Genomic DNA, 19765 nt, shown 5'->3' with positions numbered 1-19765 from the left:
TTCTAAACAACATTAGTGACCAGCAAAATTCAGAAGACTCAAGGCACACAGCTCTCATTTTACCTTGCTAGCCTTAGAATTTATTTCCTTCTCTTGCTTTTTTGAGTCCTCTTTCTTCTCCGGCTTTTGCACCGCAGCTGGTTTTTCTTCCTCCTCCTCACTCCGTTTTTTCTCGGGCTTCTGATCTCGGGTCTCCGCTATTTTGGGAGTGGGCTTAGATATCCGGGGAGACCTCCTTAAAATGCGACCGACACCAACAGCCGCCTCCTCCTCCTTTTCAGAGGCTGCATTCTGAGTCTTGGGTTGAGGGTCGGTTTTCTTTCTACTCGAGATCCTGATTGTGAGCTTGATCCCATCTTTCTGCCTCTCGGAGGTGATTTCCCTATTCTCCGTTAGAGATCCTTCGTCTTCAGAAATCAGCTTGTATTTACACTTGCTTTTCACAGGCTCTTTTTTAGCCTCAGGAGGTTCCTCGGCAGAACTTTGGGCATTGCCTAATTTGGGCGTTTCTTTCCCTTCAGCTTCAGAGTCCTTCTGCGGCTTAGAATCCTGCCCTGCCTGGACTTTGCATTTATCAGGAAGTGTGCTTTTAGAGACAGATTCCTCCTTCTCAGCAACCGATTTCTCCGAGGGAAGGGCTGGAGCAGGCGGTGGAGTCACAGCCGCTCTTAGCAACTCTGCCTTCTCCCCGGCTTGACCCTTACTTTTCAGATCCTCTTCAACTGCGGGAGTAACCTGCTCCTTTGGGGAAGATGCAGTTAAGGATTTATCTGGACATTCCTTGGGAGGTGCCAAGCCGTCTTTTGCTTTCACAGGTTCCACTGACTTCTTGAGACAATCATCCGTTTTTGAAGGTGCTTCTACGACAGACTCTGAAGTCTTACTGCCAAGCAAGTTTTCTTTTCCTTTCGGGCTGGTCTCCTCCTTTAAAGGCACTTTCTGATAAGAAACCTCAGCTACCACACTAGCTACCTCCTTCCCTGTATGCAAAATATTTCTTTCGACATCAGCTGTTCTTACTATTGTGCTAACGGTCTCCAGTATTTTCTCGCCGCTTACACCATTTTCCTCCTTAGGCAGGCTGGAGGCATCTTCCTTTGTGCCTGGGGAACGTTCCAACTTGTTATTTGGCATGATTTTCTCACTACTAACCTCCCCATTAACAAGACATTTCCCATCGGTAATTGTAGGGACTCTCTTAAACGTCTCTTCCTCTTGTTTCCCTTCCTCCTTCAAGACATCCTTCGTTGGGGTAATACATTTTCGCAAGGGCCCTTTTAAGGGACTGTCATAATCATCAGTCAGCTTAATCTCTCGCTTTTTCAGTGGAATCTTTGCCTGCTGGTCATTTTTTAGTTTCTCGCTTTCTTCCACACTTCGCTCCACCACTTCCTGGGGAGCTTTGACATTGACACAGAACTCTATCCTCTCGGGCTCGTGAACAGTTGCCTCTGCATTGCTATTTACATCTTTCAAGTCTTTTGGCTCTAGCTTATTTTCCTTCACCTCCACTTTAACGGGCTTAACGTTTTCTTTAAAAGAGTCCCTTTCTTCTTTGGTAATCTGCATTTCCCCATTGTTTTCCAAAGGTTTGTCTAACTTCACTATAACTGGCAGCTTTATGATTTCTCTCTCTTGCACTTTTTCTAATTTTATCTTGTTTTCCTCTTCCGAAACTGCTGGAGGTGGAAGGCTTTCCAGCTGTTTTGGCAGCTCCTCTTTTATCTCTTCTTTTTCTTCTTTGACCTTCAAGTCACTTTCTGTTTCATTTAAAAGGAAAAAAAGAGCAAAGTAAAGCAACGTTACAATCATCGTAAGCCAAATGATTCTCCCCACCCTCAGTACTACACAACTTTTGAAGCATTTAGTTTTTCCAGCCACTGAACACATGAATGCTAAATATCAGCTCATGTCGAAACAAAAATGGCTCCAACGGTACTTTACTCTGAGTGAACGTTTCGGTACAGCAAAAAATCACTGGGCAAATCTATGTAACAAATATATGCTGGTTTCATTCCAACTGAACTGTCCTGGCTGTCCCCTAAAGGAAACCCTGAAAACTATAGTTTTGTGCTATTCTGAGAAATTTCCATTACTAGCTCACTTCCCCTGTATGGATTACAATTCTCAAGGCCCTCCAGGAAGAGTGAATGATTGCTTTACTATTTGAAGTCTGCAGAAGAGAGCTAGGAAGGGCCAAAAGGCATGCAAGTCTAATGGTGGCACCTCCTTTGAGGAATGCTTTCCCCAGAGAGGCTTGCCTGGTACCCATCCTAATGTCACTTTAATAGCAGGAATACTTAAAAAAAAAAATCTTCTCAAGCTTTTTGTAGGTCAAATGGCTTCCAATTTTGAATCACACCCACATTTGCAGTGCATAAATCCCTCAAAATAGTCAACACTGAGAAGGATTAATGCAAAATATCCCTTGCAAGGTAAGAATAGCAGCAAAACCTTGGGTTGACGTTTCTTCGCCCTTTTTGGCCTCTTCACCTTCAATACTAGGGCTCTCCCGTGACGAATTATCCTGCTGCTGTTTTTTTAATAGTTCAGGATCAATTTGTGCTTTGAGGAGTTCCAGAGTTTCAGCCAGCTCATTTCGGTTTCTGGATAAACAAAAAACAAAAAACGCATCAAGCCCCATAACCTTGCCAGCCTTGTGTAATAATATCCCACACTTGTGCAAACCAGGCTGCACGCATTCTGCTTTGCCAGCACCAGCAGGAAAATGAAGAGTAAGTAAACGGTAAAGGACTATGTCTGGAAAACCATGGGTGCAGTCCCCACAACTGCCCCTTCCCCCTAAGGAATTTCACAGACACCTATCACTGCTATAGGGAACCACTTGGCACTTTCGTACTCTCAGCAGTCAGTACACCAGTTCCCACCCTCCTCTCACACCTACCTGCAAGCATAGCAGAACCAAGGAATAGCCACACATAGCAAGCCTGGAACAAAAGGAACATAGGCATACAAAAAGGAGCAATGGCCAGCACTGCAGCACATATTCACCACAGCCCATATTCAGGGCCAGATCTCCAGACCTGAGAATAGACTGCTAGATCAGGCCAAAGGCCCACTTAGCTAGTCCAGCATCCTGTTCTCACAGTGGCTAACCAGATGCCTGCGGGAAACCAGGGAGCAGAACAAGCGCACAAGAGCCCTCTCCCCTCTAGTAGTTTCCAGCAACTTGTATTAGGAAGCATTACTGCCTGTGGAAGTAGAGCGTAGCCATCTTGGCTGGCAGCCGTCAATTTCCTAATCCTTTTATTAAAGTCTCCCAAGTTAGTGGCCAGCGCTGCCTCCTGGGGGAGCAGTTCCATGGTTTGACATCGTGCTGTGTGAATAAGTATTTTACCTGTCCTAACGTTCATCTTCACTGGGTGCCCATGAGTTCCAATGTTATGAGAGAGCTCTAATGTTATGTTATGCCAGGCATAATTTTATAAACTTCTATAATGTTACATAAGGGACGCGGATGGCGCTGCGGGTTAAACCACAGAGCCTAGGGCTTGCTGATCAGAAGGTTGGCGGTTCGAATCCCAGCGACGGGGTGAGCTGCCGTTGCTCGGTCCCTGCTCCTGCCAACCTAGCAGTTCGAAAGCACGAAGTGCAAGTAGATAAATAGGTACCACTCTGGCGGGAAGGTAAACGGCGTTTCCGTGCGCTGCCCTGGTTCACCAGAAGCGGCTTAGTCATGCTGGCCACATGACCTGTATGCCAGCTCCCTCGGCCAATAAAGTGAGATGAGTGCAGCAACCCCAGTCGGCCACAACTGGACCTAACAGGGGTCTCTTTACCTTTACCTTTATAATGTAACATCTTACTCGCCTCTTCTCCCCCCCCCTTTTTATTAATTAAAACAAGTCATAGCAATATATTTCAAATGGAATATTTAAAAAAATCATACAACTCTGTCCGCTGCCAAAATGTTATAATATGATCACAATCAGCTCCAGCTTTTTCTCTAAACTAAAAGTTCCAAGTACTGCAACTTTTCTTCATAGGGAAATTGCTCCAATCTCTTGGATCATTTTTGCGGCCCTTTTCTGAACCACCACTTTGTAAGCGTTTGGCTTTGTTTCAGGTGCAGCACTAAACCATCGCATAGATGTACGTGTAGCTGTAAATATTTCCTTATGCACAGTGAGTCAGAGAGAACATTTAAAAAATCCTATCCAATGAATGAACCTGAGAGAGGCGTTTCTTCTAAAGTCTAAAGTCTGGAAAACCGAGGGTAAAAAGAACAATACCTGACAATGCACTTCCACGAAGACCCATCTTGATCATCTTGCTCTTCGACATACACCCTAACATTATGATCTTGATCCAGCTGGTACCAGTAGGTCAGCCCATCTTTGTCTCTGCCAATCGGCTGAAGGCGCATAGCATCTGCATCTTCCTCATTAATGATATTCTTAAATTTGAGATTGTCATCAAACTGGCACTCACAAAGGTACTAAAGAAAAGGGGGGGGGGAGAGAGAAAGAACGCATCAAACTAATGTTGGAAACACCAAAGGAACACTCTCTGCTGATGCACCAGCAAGAGACTAATTTGCAAAAACAGTAATTGAAGGGCTTGATTTAAGAAATTGTTGGGGAGGAGCCATAGCTCAGATGGCAGGGCCCTTGCTCTGTATTCAGAAGGACTCAGATTTAATCTCTAGCATTGCTATAAATGAGAGAGGGCTGAGAAAGGATTGTACTTGAGACTTTGGAGACCTGCTACGAAGTAGGTACCGAAGCAAGCGGTCTTCAGTGGTTCCACCTCACCATCTCTTTTTAAAAGGGACGTTTTGAATCCCCCACTGCATTTTCTGTCGGTCTGGAGTAGCATATAAAGGTAGCTTTTTAAATGAATGACACTCACCCACCATGTAGCCATGGTTTGGAGTTAGGTCAACCCAGAAACAGTGCAGGAAATTGGAAAATGCAAGGGAATTGGGAAGGTGGAGGATGCATAAGCCCATGATAAACTCATAATGCTATAAATGGTGTTTGGAGGATAATCAGGTATTCCAGAAAACTATCACGTGAGTTGAAGACAATAGTACCTTCAATATTCCCAACTTGCATTCCATGCTCATTTCAAAGTATCCTTTTTTCTCCATTTCCCATGCCCAGGTGCTGTTGAATTCTTGACACATCTGAAAAGAAAATGGTTTAAATTAAGTACGAAGTGATCTCCCATCATGGCACCCATACTCAATGAAATGTTACCTAAAGTTTCAGTTTTTGTATGAATAAATCAGGAACTGGAAAAAGCAGAGGGATGTGGATTGCTGTTAAACTAACAAAATGGGGACCTAGGATGGGTATTTATTTATTTATTTGTTTAGCTGACTTATAGTCTGCCTTTTGAGAACACGCACTACAAAGCAGTTCACAACATATATAAAAATGCAAATTCAAACACAAAAACCACTTTCAAATCCATTCAGAAACAACACTACAATCTAAACGCCAATACAGAGATGAAACAGAAACAATAAAATTCAGCTGGATACAGACAGCAAGAGCCCTATTAATCAGAGGAAATATCAGTCATGGAATCATAGTACTGTAAACCGGAAGGGACCCCAAGGCTCACCGAGTCCAACCCGCTGCAATGCCGGAATCACAACTAAAGAATCCCTGACAGATGGTCATCCAACCTGTGCTTAGTCTCATTTAAAGGATGTGATGGATGAGACCTGCCAACCTTAGAAAGAACTGACTACCATAATTGCGGGGCCGCCACCAAGAAGACCCTATTAGAGGTTCCCACCTGCCTGCTCGGCTTTGCCACCAGGCCCTGGCAGGGGTGGGAACAAAAACATGCTGCCCCAGAGACCAAATATGAAAAACTGGAAGACCCAGAAGCCTTTCATAACAATCATTTAAATGAATTGTATTTGAAGGACATTGATTTTTGTGTGCTCTGGAAATTCCTTAAAATTATTTCTGGATGGTAGTGATTACATCTGCACACTATATCTAATATTAAACAATACAAAAACAAAAATTGGCCCAGACACCTCCTATTTCTGGCCATGGTATTGGGGATTCCCAACATCATATATCACCCAGTAGTAGAGTTTCAAAGCATCCAATGTAAGAACAACTTACCTTGATCAAGTATTTTTCCCAGCGATCTGCTGTGACGGATTTTCCGATCTTCCTCATCAGTTTCAAGTGAAGTTCTACCAGCTCTCTGGGAACTACAAACAAGAAGGGGAGGGAGTTTAAAAACAAATAAGCAACTAGGTTCTAAATGCTAGACGTAAGCGCAAATTCAAGAGAAAGACAAACGTTAAATGTTAACTAATCCACAGAGCCAAAATATTAAAATAGGATGCTCACGCTCACACACACAGTAAAAACTGCATGGTCTGAACATCGTAACAGATCAAGGTGTAACAAAAGGCATACTATAATCCCAACAGTGGGCTACCAACCAATTTCCTGTCAACCACCTTGCACCTGCAGGGTGGCTAGGATTCTTACAAAGAATGTGAAACAAGGTGAGCTGATGCATCAAGGCACTTCTTACCAAGGCGCTTGTTATATTCTTACTTGGAAAAGCTTAACGAAGATTACTTATGCCTTAACTATTAAGAGGCAGTCTTACTACTTCTCCATTTGCATTGCTGGACCAGGCAGTTTCTAGAAAAAGATGACCGCGCAGTTTCTCATCTACCTTAGAATCTAGGTAGCTCAGCCTTCCAGCACTAAAATCAGACATATGCTAAAATGTGATTTTACACCTTAGGTGGGGTTAATTATTAAGGATTTATAAAAGAACTTAACATCTTTTCCTTTGTTCATAGAGTCTCTCTCTCTCTCAATCCGCATATGAACCAGGAGCAAACTACAGCAGCACCTAGTGGCAGAACAGAGCAACACCCACGCAGGAAGATCTGAGAAGGTGCTGAGATGGACAGCCTGATACAGACCTGGAAAAATATCACAGCTGCCCTATCCTTTGGGAAGCCAGCCTTCCACAGGAGCTATTTATCCCTCATGTTTTAATTTTCGAAAAACGGCATAAGCATTTTTATAACGTTTTAGAACTGCTTTCAAACTAGAATGCTACACATTTGTTTTCTCCTACCCTGGAGGGTAGGACTTGAGGCAATGGCTTCAAGTTACAAGAAAGGAGATACTGACTAAACATTCGGCAAAACTTTCTGATAATAAGAGCTGTTCAGCACTAGAATAGACTGACACGAGAAGTGGTGGGCTCTCCTTCCTTGGAGGTTTTTAAGCAGAGGTTGGATGGCCATCTGTCATGGATGCTTTAGCTGGAATTCCTTCATTGCAGGGGGCTGGACTCCCTTGGGTCCCTTCCAGCTCTAAGATTCTATAATCTTAAAGAGGTTCACACATTGCTTCATGAAATCTGTGCTGGAGCAACCAAAATTCTTTGGGCTACTGCAATGCGCTCTATGTGGGGCTACCTTTGAAGGGGACACAGAAACTGCAATTAATCCAGAATGCGGCAGCTAGACTGGCGACTGGGAGCGGCCCCCAAGACCATATAACACTGGTCCTGAAAGATCTTTATTGGCTCCCAGTAAGTTTCCGAGCACAATTCAGAATGTTGGTGCTGACCTTTAAATCCCTAAATGGCCTGGGTCCTGTATACCTGAAGGAGCGTCTCCACCCCCATCATCCAGCCCGGACACTGAGGTCCAGCCCCAAGGGCCTTCTGGCGATTCCCTCGCTGCGATAAGTGAGGTTACAGGGAACCAGGCAGAGGGCCTTCTCGGTAGTGGCGCCCTCCCTGTGGAACGCCCTCCCAGTAGATGTCAAGGAGATAAACAACTTTTTTACTTTTAAAAGACAACTGAAGGCGGCCCTGTTTAGGAAAGTTTTTTAGGTCTGACACTGTATTGTTTTTAATATTTTGTTGGAAGCCGCCCAGAGTGGCTGGGGAAACCCAGCCAGATGGGCAGGGTATAAATATATAAATTACCATATTTTTCTCTCTATAACACGCAGATTTTTTCTCCTAAAAAGGAAGGGGGAATGTCTGTGTGTGTTATTGAGCGAATGTGTGGTCCCTGGAGCCGACTAGGGCAAGCGCAGGAACAAAAATCAGTCAAAAATCAAATCGCGTGTCGGAGAAGGGAAACCTGAAAAGAGGAAGTTGCTGCTTTCCTGCATTCTGCCTCAGGGTCTTACTGCCCACCCGTTTGTGTTTCGTTGCTGTGTTTGCTCAAACGGAACAAAGAGCAAGCAAATCCCCTCCCCTCCAGGCAAGCAGAGGGGAAAGCAGAGCGTCCTTCCTTCTAATTCCTCTCCCTGCTCCTCGCAGGCAGCCAGAAAACATGCAGGTGGGAGAGAGAGAGGGAGAGAGAGGGCTGGCTTGGGTGGGGTGGGGGGACTTTTGCCTTTCTTTCTTTCTTTCTTTCTTTCTTTCCTCCCTCCCGTTAAATTCCTCTCCTGCATTCTTATGCTCCTTGTCCCTTCTGTGTTTTTCTTCCATCCCCACTTAAAATGCAGTTACAAAGCATGGATCCACATGGATCCTCAGGATCTCTGCATTGGGTCACCCCAAATTCACAATCAGATCACATAGCATGTCCATGGCTACAGCCTGCCCCCCAAAAATCACGCACCCACTGTTGCTTGGGGCTGCAATGGTGCAAAAACATGGTTACAAAGCATGGATCCACAGGGATTCTCAGGATTTTTGCATTGGGTCACCCCAAATTCACCATTAGATCACATGTCTGTGGCCACAGCATGAAGCACAAAAATGATACATCCACTGTTTCATTCAGAATTCCCCCCCCCCTTGTTTTCCTCCTCTAAAAACGATGTGCGTGTTATGGTCAGGTGCGTGTTATAGAGCGAAAAATACGGTAGTAGTAGTAGTAGTTGTAGTAGTAGTTGTAGTAGTATTTGCTTGGAAGTCTTTGCTTAGAAAGTCAACCAAAGAACAGCCTGGAATGCTGCACACTAGTCAAAATACATTCTTTGCTGGTGTTTCAGTAAGCTAGTGGTTTGGTTGCTCTTGTATTTACTTGTCAGAGAGAGTGGGAATGCAGGTAACAACAGCCAGTTAGACAATTGGGAGGGGGGAAGAAAGGGAGGAATTTGGGGGAAGTGGTCAAATAGCTGGCCTCAGAGAATAATAAGAGCAAGAAAAATGGGAGAGGGGACCAAATAGGTGAGGAAGGGGGGGATATTGGGTCCACTATGTTTAGTGAGCCCTATTTAAGAGGATAATTGGAATTAAAAAGAAAGGAAATAAGACTAGAATAGAGAGTACCAGTGCCTGGCACAGATCCCAAAGAAGGAAAGCCAGGGAGGAGAAATGAGGGGTAAATAGCAACAAGGCAGCAGAGGCAACATTCAAAGCTCGCTCATCCATTATTATTATTTTTCCAAGGCACACCAACACTGAAGACAATGCAGAATGCAAAAGCCTCACTAGGGTAACGCCCACGTCGAAAAGTAGTAAGAAAGTTACAGAATTTTCCAGAACTGTTCTTCAGGTGAGATGTTAAGCAAAACAGAAAAGGGAGCAGGTGAGAAAATGGAGGGTGGAATGAAAGTCCCAAAGTAAGCAATTTATCACAGTCTTAAAATGGAGAGAAGGAAGAAGTAAGGGAGGCTCTGTTCCATGGGGTCACGAAGAGTCGGACACGGCTAAACAACAACAACAACAGTCTGGTCTGCTAGGTGCAAAACAGATTTCAGGTTGCACCAAAACCAACAGGGACAAATAATCAACAATGGCTGTCCAGATAAGATAGAATCATTTTAAATATGCAATCTCAGTGGCCTTCTTATCCACAGTCAAATTAAGGAGCACAAGGCAGGCTCAAACACCCCTTCTGAACAAATTCTCTTTTCCTTTTTCAGTGTTCATCACACCAAGGTTAACACCATGGTTGTCTTTATCTTCAGTTTGCAACCAACTGGTGCAACCAACTGGTACTGACAGAGTTAATGCTGAAAACAAGAGGGAGGGAATTTTTGTACCGGTGAAAGAGAGCAAAGCAAAAGTAGGGAAACTTTTCGGGCTGGTGGGCTGGATCTTCATCTCCCCTCAACATCTGACAAGGAAACTGGAGAAGCTGGCACAGCAGGATTTGTGGGATGTAAACACAGGAGCAGTCAATGACAACATTCCTAGAGTGTACATGTTAGAACATGGGGAGGGATGTCTGCCCAGCAAGCAGGTAAACTTCCTGGGGACGGACTTCCTCTGCATGTGACCAGAGGTGGGTGTGGCCTCACCTGTGCAGGTAATGACAAAAGCACAGGGCAGGCAGCCACTCTCTCTCTCTCTCTCTGCCATCTTCCTTCGATGAGGAAACATCTAAGGATGCTCTCTTGGCTCCCAGCCAAGAGAGGAGACAAGGACTATCTTGCTACAAGATAGATTCTGAACGTATGTAACCTTTTTAAGCCTGTCTGCCTTCTGGGATCATATTGTGAACAGAACGTGAGTAAACTCTTTTATACTTTTATAAAGACTGTGTTGTGTCTTGTATTTTAAGAGGGAACAAAAGGGGAAATTACCAGAGTAATTATTATAGAGGTTCTAGCGAACCTGTGCACGCGTTACCGTTGCGAACTTAAAGGGGAATGTCTATAAACTCTGCTGATATTTTGGGAACTTGTTAGCACAAGTTGGATAAGGATATAATTAGTCAATATATCCTCTCCTGCACCCCAGAACATTCCCACAGGATTAAACACTCTGCTCACCAGCTGATGAGTGGAGGACTGAATTTTGGTCTCTGCAGGGATCTACTTCATCAGTGCATCCCACATGGGGACACTGGGAAGGCAAATCCCAGCAGGACTGAAACTTCCCCTGCCCATCAGTCAGTGGCAGCAGCTGACAGTTGGGTGTAGTTTTGAAGAAATGGCCTTGTGGGCAAAATTGGACTACCCAGCAGGTGAACACTTGTCTGCGGGCCAGAGGTCCCCTACCCCTAGAGCAAAGGGAGGAAACAAGTGTGCTCACCACAAACTCCTTATCTCTTGTATGTAGGGAAGAGAGTGGGAAATGATACAGTGGTGCCCCGCAAGACGAATGCCTCGCAAGACGGAAAACTCGCTAGACGAAAGAGTTTTCCGTTTTGGAGGTGCTTCGCAAAACAAATCTCCTATGGGCTTGCTTCGCAAGACGAAAATGTCTTGCGAGTTCCTACGGGGTTTTTTTCCTCCCCCCCTTTTTCTAAGCCGCTAATCAGCTGATCCGATAAGCCGATAAAAGCCGCTAATAGCGCTAATCCGTCAATGGGCTTGCTTCGCAAGACGAAAAAACCGCTAGACGAAGAGAATCACAGAACGGATTCTTTTCGTCTTGCGAGGCACCACTGTAATCCTTTAGCAGGCCCGAGTTTCTATATTTAAAATGACTTGAGAGCAACACACAATAGGTAATGTTCTCTGAAGTGTTGTAGTCTGTTTTCCAAAGATGAAACTACTAGGAAAAACAGAGCACAGAAGAAGTGAAGTGGAATACTACAAATCAAAGAGTTGTCAAGTGCTGGTGACAGTTACAGGGAAGCCAAGCAGGCATCTGCTAAGAAAGTCAGAATTGTGCTGGCGCTTCAGAAGCAGGTGAATGGCACAACACAGTAAGCTCAGAACACAAATATACGGCAACATTTATTGCAAACATAAAGGTAAAGGTACCCCCTGACCGTTAGGTCCAGTCGCGGACGACTCTGGGGTTGCGGCGCTCATCTCACTTTATTGGCCAAGGGAGCCGGCGTTCAGCTTCCGGGTCATGTGGCCAGCATGACTAAGCCGCTTCTGGAGAACCAGAGCAGTGCACAGAAACACCATTTACCTTCCCGCCAGAACGGTACCTATTTATCTACTTGCACTTTGATGTGCTTTCGAACTGCTAGGTTGGCAGGAGCAAGGACTGAGCAATGGGAGCTTACCCCGTCATGGGGGTTCGAACCGCCAACCTTCTGATCGGCAAGCCCTAGGCTCTGTGGTTTAGTCGACAGCGCCACCCGCATCCCTAGATCCTGGCTTAGACCTAGAAAAATATCACCTGCATCCGACTGCAAATATACACTCATCCAAATAAAACGAGGTAAGGTAGAATGATGTAATTCTCACCAATTACTATTGTAAACATACAACACAATTCTATACCTCTATGCTCTGCATAAGAAACATCAACTACATCTTGAATTTCAAAGCCTTTTCAAACCATTGTTTACAATTGTTTATGCATTTCTTATGACTCTTGGTCATTTTGGTTGCCTTTCATGGCATCTTTTCCAGTTCTAAAATATCCTACAATGGGTTATTGACCAAATCACTGAGGCCCTTAAAATTTCCCACAACCATCTCAGTTTCCCCTAGACAGATTGAATATATTTATTTGTTTGTTTTATTTAAATATATATTCATGCCACTTACCACTGCAAAAATTATCAGGTAGTTTACAAAACAGAAATAAAACATCAACACTGCTCATCTACAAATGAAAAGAAAGAAACCAAATGAAAAACAGCACAGCTGCACTAAAAAGGGCTTACATGGCTGGTATACATAAGGAGAAGGAACTTCCATGCTCCTTACAATTTGCTTCAGAACTACTTTCAGCCCATTCAGCCTGGCACACAAGTGGGTCATTTACAGAGTCATGTGCAAAATTGGATCACACTACAAATATCTTCATTCAGGAGGGAGAGTCGGCACTTAACTAACATTAATAGCAACTGGGAAGCTACTGGGAAAACACAAGAGAGACGCTGTTTGTTTGGGTGTGTTGTCTTCCAAAAAACATAATACTTTAGGTAGAGATTGCATGTGAGTCCTTCCTTACAGTGTGCTGCCCCCATGCTGCAAATGGAGGACCTGCTGGGAGGAAGTACACATGCGATGCATGCAATCACAAGCTCAAACTCTGCACAGTATTACTTTTGCAAATTACCCACAGTCCCTCATTTTGTGCCTGATATTTTTCTATAAAGCCTGCACAGTGAATGAATATAGTTTTCTAGGAAATTTTAAACCCAAGACAAAAAGATTGTTGGGAAACCCAAAATACTGCAAACCTTTTAACAGCCTGCTCAAAAATCTCCTTTGTCCACGGGGCTACCAAGGTTCTAACTAAGAGGGATGGACAAATCTCTCAATGTTGGTTTCTCATTTTACCAATCTTAATTAAGTTTTAATTTACCCTATTCTGACATCTGTTCATACAGTTCATCTGTCCTCAAGAAAATGTATCACCTTTTTAGTGTGTATTTCCCTAATATACACAGTTTTAAATCTCTAAGCAATTTACAATACATTTCCACACAGTTTCCCCTAACATACTGTATTTCACTGAGTAGTCATCAACATTCTTAATAGCCGCACTCCCATTTTTTGACCCCTAAAATCGGTCCCAAAGCACTCATCACATAATATGAAAATGCAACAATTAACAATCCAATCTACTCTTTTCACCTTAGATATCAGTGACTAATGAATCATCTGTGAGAGGTAAAGATTTTTAAATTTAAATTAAGAATTAAATTTATTTATTTATTTATTTATTGAATTCCTATGCCGCCCATTCATTCGAGGATCACAGGTTGGTTTACAATATAAAACCAGAAAAATGCATGACATAGTAACATCACTAAATCATCTACCGTCATTACAGCTGGAGTAAAAAAAAATACACCCTACTAAACATTATATGCTTCATTCTCTCCATGGTGTGAAAAAAATTATAAGGGGCTTCCCTAACTGAATTTGTGCCTGTACAAATCCTCCACAAAATTTGAGGACCAGAAAAAGAACATTAGTCTGTGCTTTTCACCAGCATGCTATTCTCCAAAAGGACTACACTTTGAGGTATGGAAAAGCAAATAATCCAACGAGACTACACCTGCAGCCTGAAGCAGCTCAGTGCAAGTCATCAGTTTACTACTACAGCAAGAGTTAAGCCAAACTCTACTTAACACAGAACTACAGAGCTAGAAGGAACCTTAGAGACGCCTCTGTATTCCTGCAGGATTCCCCACCCCCTTTGCTAAAGGACAAAACAAAGAAAGATCAACACCATGACCCAATGGGTAGTAGTTTCTTTCCTTTCCTCCTTGCAGCAGATGCCCCACCCACAACATCACAAAGAGTTGGCAAAGGAAAAAAAGTGAGGCTGCTGTTTGGAAGAGGGTGTGTGTGTGTGTGTGTGTGTGTGTGATGAATGTTCAACCAGTGCAACGTGCACATCTTGGCTAAATCCACTTAACACAGCTTTCCACACTGTGAGTGCACCACACTAAAATACTGAACAAATGGAGGCAGTGTTAGAAACTAGCCAGGCGCGTTTTGCTCCTGGCGCGGGTCCAACTGCGACCACATGGAGATCTCTGGATGCCAGGTTGGCAATGGACATCTCCATCTGGCTGGCCCCTCCAGCTTTCTTAAGCAGAAGAGCTTATTTATAGTGCATTTACATCTCACATACATGCATTTATATCTCACATACATGGTTCTCCCTCCTCCTCAGTTAATCCCTATAATGATCCTGTTAAGAGGCTGTGACTGTTCCAAGGTCACCCAATGAGCTTCTTTACAGAGTGGGGATTTGAACCCTGTTCTCTCAGGTCCTAGTCCAACACTCTAACCACTACACCACACGGGCTTCCTAGAATGCTTCTGCTATGGGGCAGCTCTATAAATTAAGTAGGTAAATAAATACTGGAAAAGCAAAATGTCACTTAAGAGAAGGATCTGAAATATTTTCCTTGGAGCTTGAATTTGTTTTATTCTGGATTGTTTTACAGTGGTACCTCGGGTTAAGTACTTAATTTGTTCTGGAGGTCCGTACTTAACCTGAAACTGTTCTTACAGCACCACTTTAGCTAATGGGGCCTCTTGCTGCCGCTACACCGCCGGAACACGATTTCTGTTCTCAACCTGAAGCAAAGTTCTTAACCTGAAGGACTATTTCAGGGTTAGCGGAGTCTGTAACCTAAAGTGTATGTAACCTGAAGCGTATGTAACCCAAGGTACCACTGTATTTGATGTATCAATGTGCTTTAAACCCATGGGAGATCCCCCCCCCCTTAAAATATAAAGCAGTATAGGAAGGAAATAATAATGATAACGATAACAAATTCCACCGCAAAAACGTGCCTAGACATTGTCGTGGCGACCGTAACCCAGGTATAAGGAGTCATTTGGCGATTAGCTTATATATCTGAGTTTCTAACACTGAACAGAGAGACAGGCTGGCCATGCGGCAGGATGAAGCAATCTACCCTAGATGACACCACAAACAGGAGATAAAGTATCTGAATGGGGCTGCAAGGCTTTTTAAAGTGTTGGTCCTTGCTGCGAGGGGGAAAGACATCATTTATTCTTGACCTCAAGGAGCAAAATATATAGGGCTGATAGTGAATGAAGGTTACATTCTCCAGCTGAAAAGAGGTATTTGTGGAAACAGGTCTCCTAGTAGCAGCAACAGGAGGACCTTGGTTTGTTCAAATCAGAAAACGATACAGTAAGATTAAACAACTGTCAAATGATGTGAATCAAGAATACAATAGTAAAATACTAAAAATCCAGCCGAGCCTACAATATGGCCATTGTGAAAATTTCCACAGCATTCCACTACTAGCAACACAAATGTATCATTATTAAAATTGTGAGATGCCTTTACCAGCACTCAAGGTGCCAGATAGTAACAAATCTGAAGGAGTGCCTCTTCCCGTTCAAGCCCGTCCATGTCCTAAGATCTTCTGTCAAGGCCCGGGATCAAGTGTCTTCCACATTAGAAGAATCGCATGTAAGAACGTTAAGAACAGCCTGCTAGATCAGCTACTCTCCCGTCCTGTGGCTTCCGGCAGCCCACTCCTCCATGAATTTGGCTAATACTCTTTTAAAGCTATCCAAGCTGGTGACCATCGCTGCCTTTGGTGGGAGCTAGTTCCATAGTACAGTGGTACCTCGGGTTAAGAACTTAATTTGTTCCAGAGGTCCGTTCTTAACCTGAAACTGTTCTTACCCTGAAGCACCACTTTAGCTAATGGGGCCTCCTGCTGCCGCCGCCACACCGCCACCGTGCGATTTCTGTTCTCATCCTGAAGCAAAGTTCTTAACTCGAGGTACTATTTCTGGGTTAGCAGAGTCTGTAACCTGAAGCGTCTGTAACCCAAGGTACCACTGTATAACTGTGCAGCTACAAAGGAGAGGGCTTTTCAGAGGTGGGGCCCTGGCTTCGGAACATCCTCCCTAAAGTGCTGTGCCTAGACGCAGGGGTCAGCAAACGTTTTCAGCAGGGGGCCGGTCCACTGTCTCTCAGGCCTTGTGGGGGGCTGGACTATATATATATTTTTTGGGGGGGAACGAATTCCTATGCCCCACAAATAACCCAGAGATGCATTTTAAATAAAAGCACACCTACTCATGTAAAAACACGCTGATCCCCAGACTGTCCGTGGGCCGGATTTAGAAGGCGACTGGGCTGGATCCTGCCCCCGGGCCTTAGTTTGCCTACCCATGGCCTAGAGCCGATACACTCAAGAACCAACACAGACAGACAGACAGCACTAAAAACAAACGAACAGAACCACCCCTTTCAGGAAGGCCTTGAGGCACAGGGGTCAGTACTTCTGAGAAGCACTTCTGAAGCTATGTTCTGTGTGAGCTCCACTTCTATACAATCTGGTCACACCACCACGCAACAAGGCCTGATCTCACAGGCCTGATCACCTTTTGGGAGGGATGGAGAAATAGGTCTATACACACTGTAACAGATTACCAATATTATCACAACACACACGTTCTATTCAGCAATGGATTGGGGCCCATAGGATTTTACTTCACAGCTTCAACTTTTGTATGTAAACGCTGAAAAATACAATGGAACTGCATTCATCATTTATATTAATCTCAAAAACATGAGTGTTTTCATATTTTTAGGTTTGCTTGCTTGCTTATTTGTTTATTTATTATTAAAATGATTTAAAACAGCTTTTTGATTACGAAAAGAAATGCCCCACAATTTTATAAAAGCCATAATAATATCCTATCCAATGTAAACAATCAACAATAAAATCAAGAGTAAAATATCATCAAGTGACCAAGAAAAATCAGAACTAGCAGCAATGGTGTACAGTATTCAGCTGCTGGTGCAAATACTCCATAGTTCATGCCCGAAGAAAGAACAATCCACATGGTTGGTGCCACTAGAGAAGGTCACAGCACAATCAAGATTGCCTTATCCACAGACTGCAGAAACAAATATTAAATATTTACTACAGTCATACGTCAGGTTACGAACACTGCAGGTTGTGTGTTTTCGGGTTGCGGACTGCACCAAACCCGGAAGTACTGGAATGGGTTACTTCCGGGTTTTGGCGCTCGTGCATGCGCCAAAGCATAAAATGATGTCACGTGCATGTGCAGAATAGCGTCACGCACGTGCAAAGACGCGGTGCTTCAGGCTGCGAACGCTGCAGGTTGTGAACGTGCCTCCTGCAAAGATCACGTTTGCAACCCGAGGTATGACTGTATTATGCATAGTTTGCAAACGAAATCACATAAGCAACAATAACAAAACTGCCACGGCACAAAAAATGCCACTTAGACACTTCTGCTTCTCAGAGCTTTTAAAAAAATACTTTTATTAAGTTAAAATTATATATATGCCACCGTTTATAAAATGTACTTAGCCTAGGCCTGCATAGTGTAAGGACTGCAGGTTAACTGTGGTCCAATCCCTGCCTATTTGCAATCATCTGGGTAAATTCCCAAGAATCATTTGCAACCCCTTCTTGGTGGGAACAATTAAAGGCCAGTATGGCAAAATCATTTGCATGGCATGTCAGATGATGAATTAAAAGGCCTGAGTTCAATGCTCACTCAGTCATAAACTTCCCGGGGTGACAATGGGTCAATTACCATTGTTTTGAACTACTTCACTGGATTGTTGTGAAGATAAAATGGGGAAGATTCACATATGCCCCAGGGCTCATAGGAGAGAAGGTGGGATAAACAATTTAATAAGATAAAAGTGAATGTGTAACTGCAGCTTCTCTTTGGGTTTTGAGGCATATGGCAAAGTTGGCACCAGTTTTTCCAGTCTGCTGCAACTATCCATCCACTCAGCATGGACCACTTGCAGCAAATACTGTGTGTGTGTGTGTGTGTGAACCTTGTATGCTGTTAGCAAAAACAGTGAAAAGTAGGCAGCCATGAAGAAAGGATAGCCAAAGTGGTGCACTTCAGGAGGTGTGCATGTGTTAATGGGCTAGAAAACAGAACATAGAAAGCTGTCCTATACAGAGACTGGTCCATCTAGCTCAGTATTGTCTATGCAAGCTGTCGCCAACCTAGCACCACCCAGATGTTCTGAACCACAACTCTCAACAGCCTCAGGCAACACGGCCAATGGTCAGGGATAATAGGAGCTGTGGTCAAAAACAGTATATTGGCTACCGCCGGCACAAAAGGAGTGCAGCGGCTAATAGATAATGTGCTTATCACCCTTGACTTAGTAAAAGCAAGGCGTATACAGTGATTTGCATTCTGGATTCCTGGCTTAGCTAGTTCTTAAAACACAAAAGTTATTAAGGGGGAGTGGGGAGAGAACACCCACTAGATTTCTTCCTGCTCAGGGGAGCACATCAGAATTACCACAAGCAGTGGAACGAAAGGCTTGGGGAAATTGCAACACTTCCTCCATTGGTGAAGAGCTTAGAAAGCCATCCTACAGAATAATCAAGGCACAGGCAAACTCGGCCCTCCAGATGTTTTGGGACTACAACTCCCATCATCCCTGACCACTGGTCCTGTTAGCTAGGGATGGTGGGAGTTGTAGTCCCAAAACATCTGGAGGGCCAAGTTTGGCCATGCCTGGAATAAATCCTACTACACAAGTGCAATAAATTTGACTATCAAGGAATTTTTTAAAAACAGAGAAAGAGAGAGAGAATGCCCTGTGACAACACCATAAAGACAAAGTATTACAGCATATGCTTTCATGAAGTAAAGTCCACTTCATCAGATGTGTATATACTGGCTACAATTGGTAGAGTTTTAGAAACACACTGCTGTCAAGAAACACTTGTCCAAAAGGCCTTATATGCATATGTCCAAAAGTGCAATATGTATATCTTTGGCCTTTCAATATAAAACTCAAAATGTTTACATGGCAATTCCAGTGGCCATTCACTACTGCAATAACTGGCAATCATTTTTAATACGTTCTCACACACTTCTGCAGTTTCCAGTGTGTTGTTATGTAGATCAGTGTTCTTCGATCTTGGACCCCAGATGTGGTTGGACTACAACTCCCATAATCCATCACCACTGGCAAAGTTGGCTATAGATGAGAAAGGTGCTTTTCAACTTATCCATAAATGATCTAGAACATGGGTAGGCAAGCTAAGGCCTGGGGGCTGGATCTGGCCCAATCACCTTCTAAATCCTTTCCGCAGATGGTCCAGTAGAATGTGTCCCTTTATTTAAAATGCATCTCTGGGTTATTTGTGGGGCCTGTTTGGTGTTTTTACATGAGTAGAATGTGTGCTTTTATTTAAAAAGCATCTCTGGGTTATTTGTGGGGCATAGGAATTCATTCATTTCTCCCCCCCAAAAAAAAAAAAAATATTGTCCGGCCCCCCACAAGGCCTGAGGGACACTTGACTAGCCCTCTGCTGAAAAAGTTTGCTGACCCCTGATCTAGAGTTATGAGTGAGCAGTGAAGTACTGCTGACAATATTGTTCAGGGTTGTTAAAACAAAATGAGATTGTGGAGAGGTCCGAAGGGATATTTCCAAACTAAG

The 19765-nt window shown here is 43.7% G+C and overlaps 2 protein-coding genes across 3 annotated transcripts in view; both read right to left on the bottom strand.

Annotated features, from left to right (window-relative positions):
• RSF1 (remodeling and spacing factor 1) overlaps positions 1 to 19765 on the bottom strand; it is a 42340-nt gene that overhangs the window by 18600 nt on the left and 3975 nt on the right. For both annotated transcript variants that reach the window (XM_081197295.1, XM_081197294.1), the window contains exons 2-6: positions 6111 to 6202; positions 5057 to 5149; positions 4254 to 4459; positions 2455 to 2606; positions 64 to 1760 (exon numbers count right to left, since the gene is read on the bottom strand). In XM_081197295.1, the coding sequence (XP_081053421.1) occupies positions 64 to 1760; positions 2455 to 2606; positions 4254 to 4459; positions 5057 to 5149; positions 6111 to 6202 (2240 nt within the window). The remainder of the gene's footprint in view (positions 1 to 63; positions 1761 to 2454; positions 2607 to 4253; positions 4460 to 5056; positions 5150 to 6110; positions 6203 to 19765) is intronic.
• KCTD14 (potassium channel tetramerization domain containing 14) overlaps positions 14850 to 19765 on the bottom strand; it is an 87335-nt gene continuing 82419 nt past the window's right edge. Inside the window, exon 3 of the transcript XR_014008894.1 lies at positions 14850 to 14962. The gene's annotated coding sequence lies outside the window, so the exon portion shown is untranslated. The remainder of the gene's footprint in view (positions 14963 to 19765) is intronic.

The sequence above is a fragment of the Podarcis bocagei genome, assembly GCF_964188305.1.
Source record: "Podarcis bocagei genome assembly, chromosome: 6".
Lineage (NCBI taxonomy): Eukaryota > Metazoa > Chordata > Lepidosauria > Squamata > Lacertidae > Podarcis > Podarcis bocagei.
Note: the sequence above shows the minus strand (reverse complement) of the source record. Positions and strands in the feature narration are given on the sequence as shown.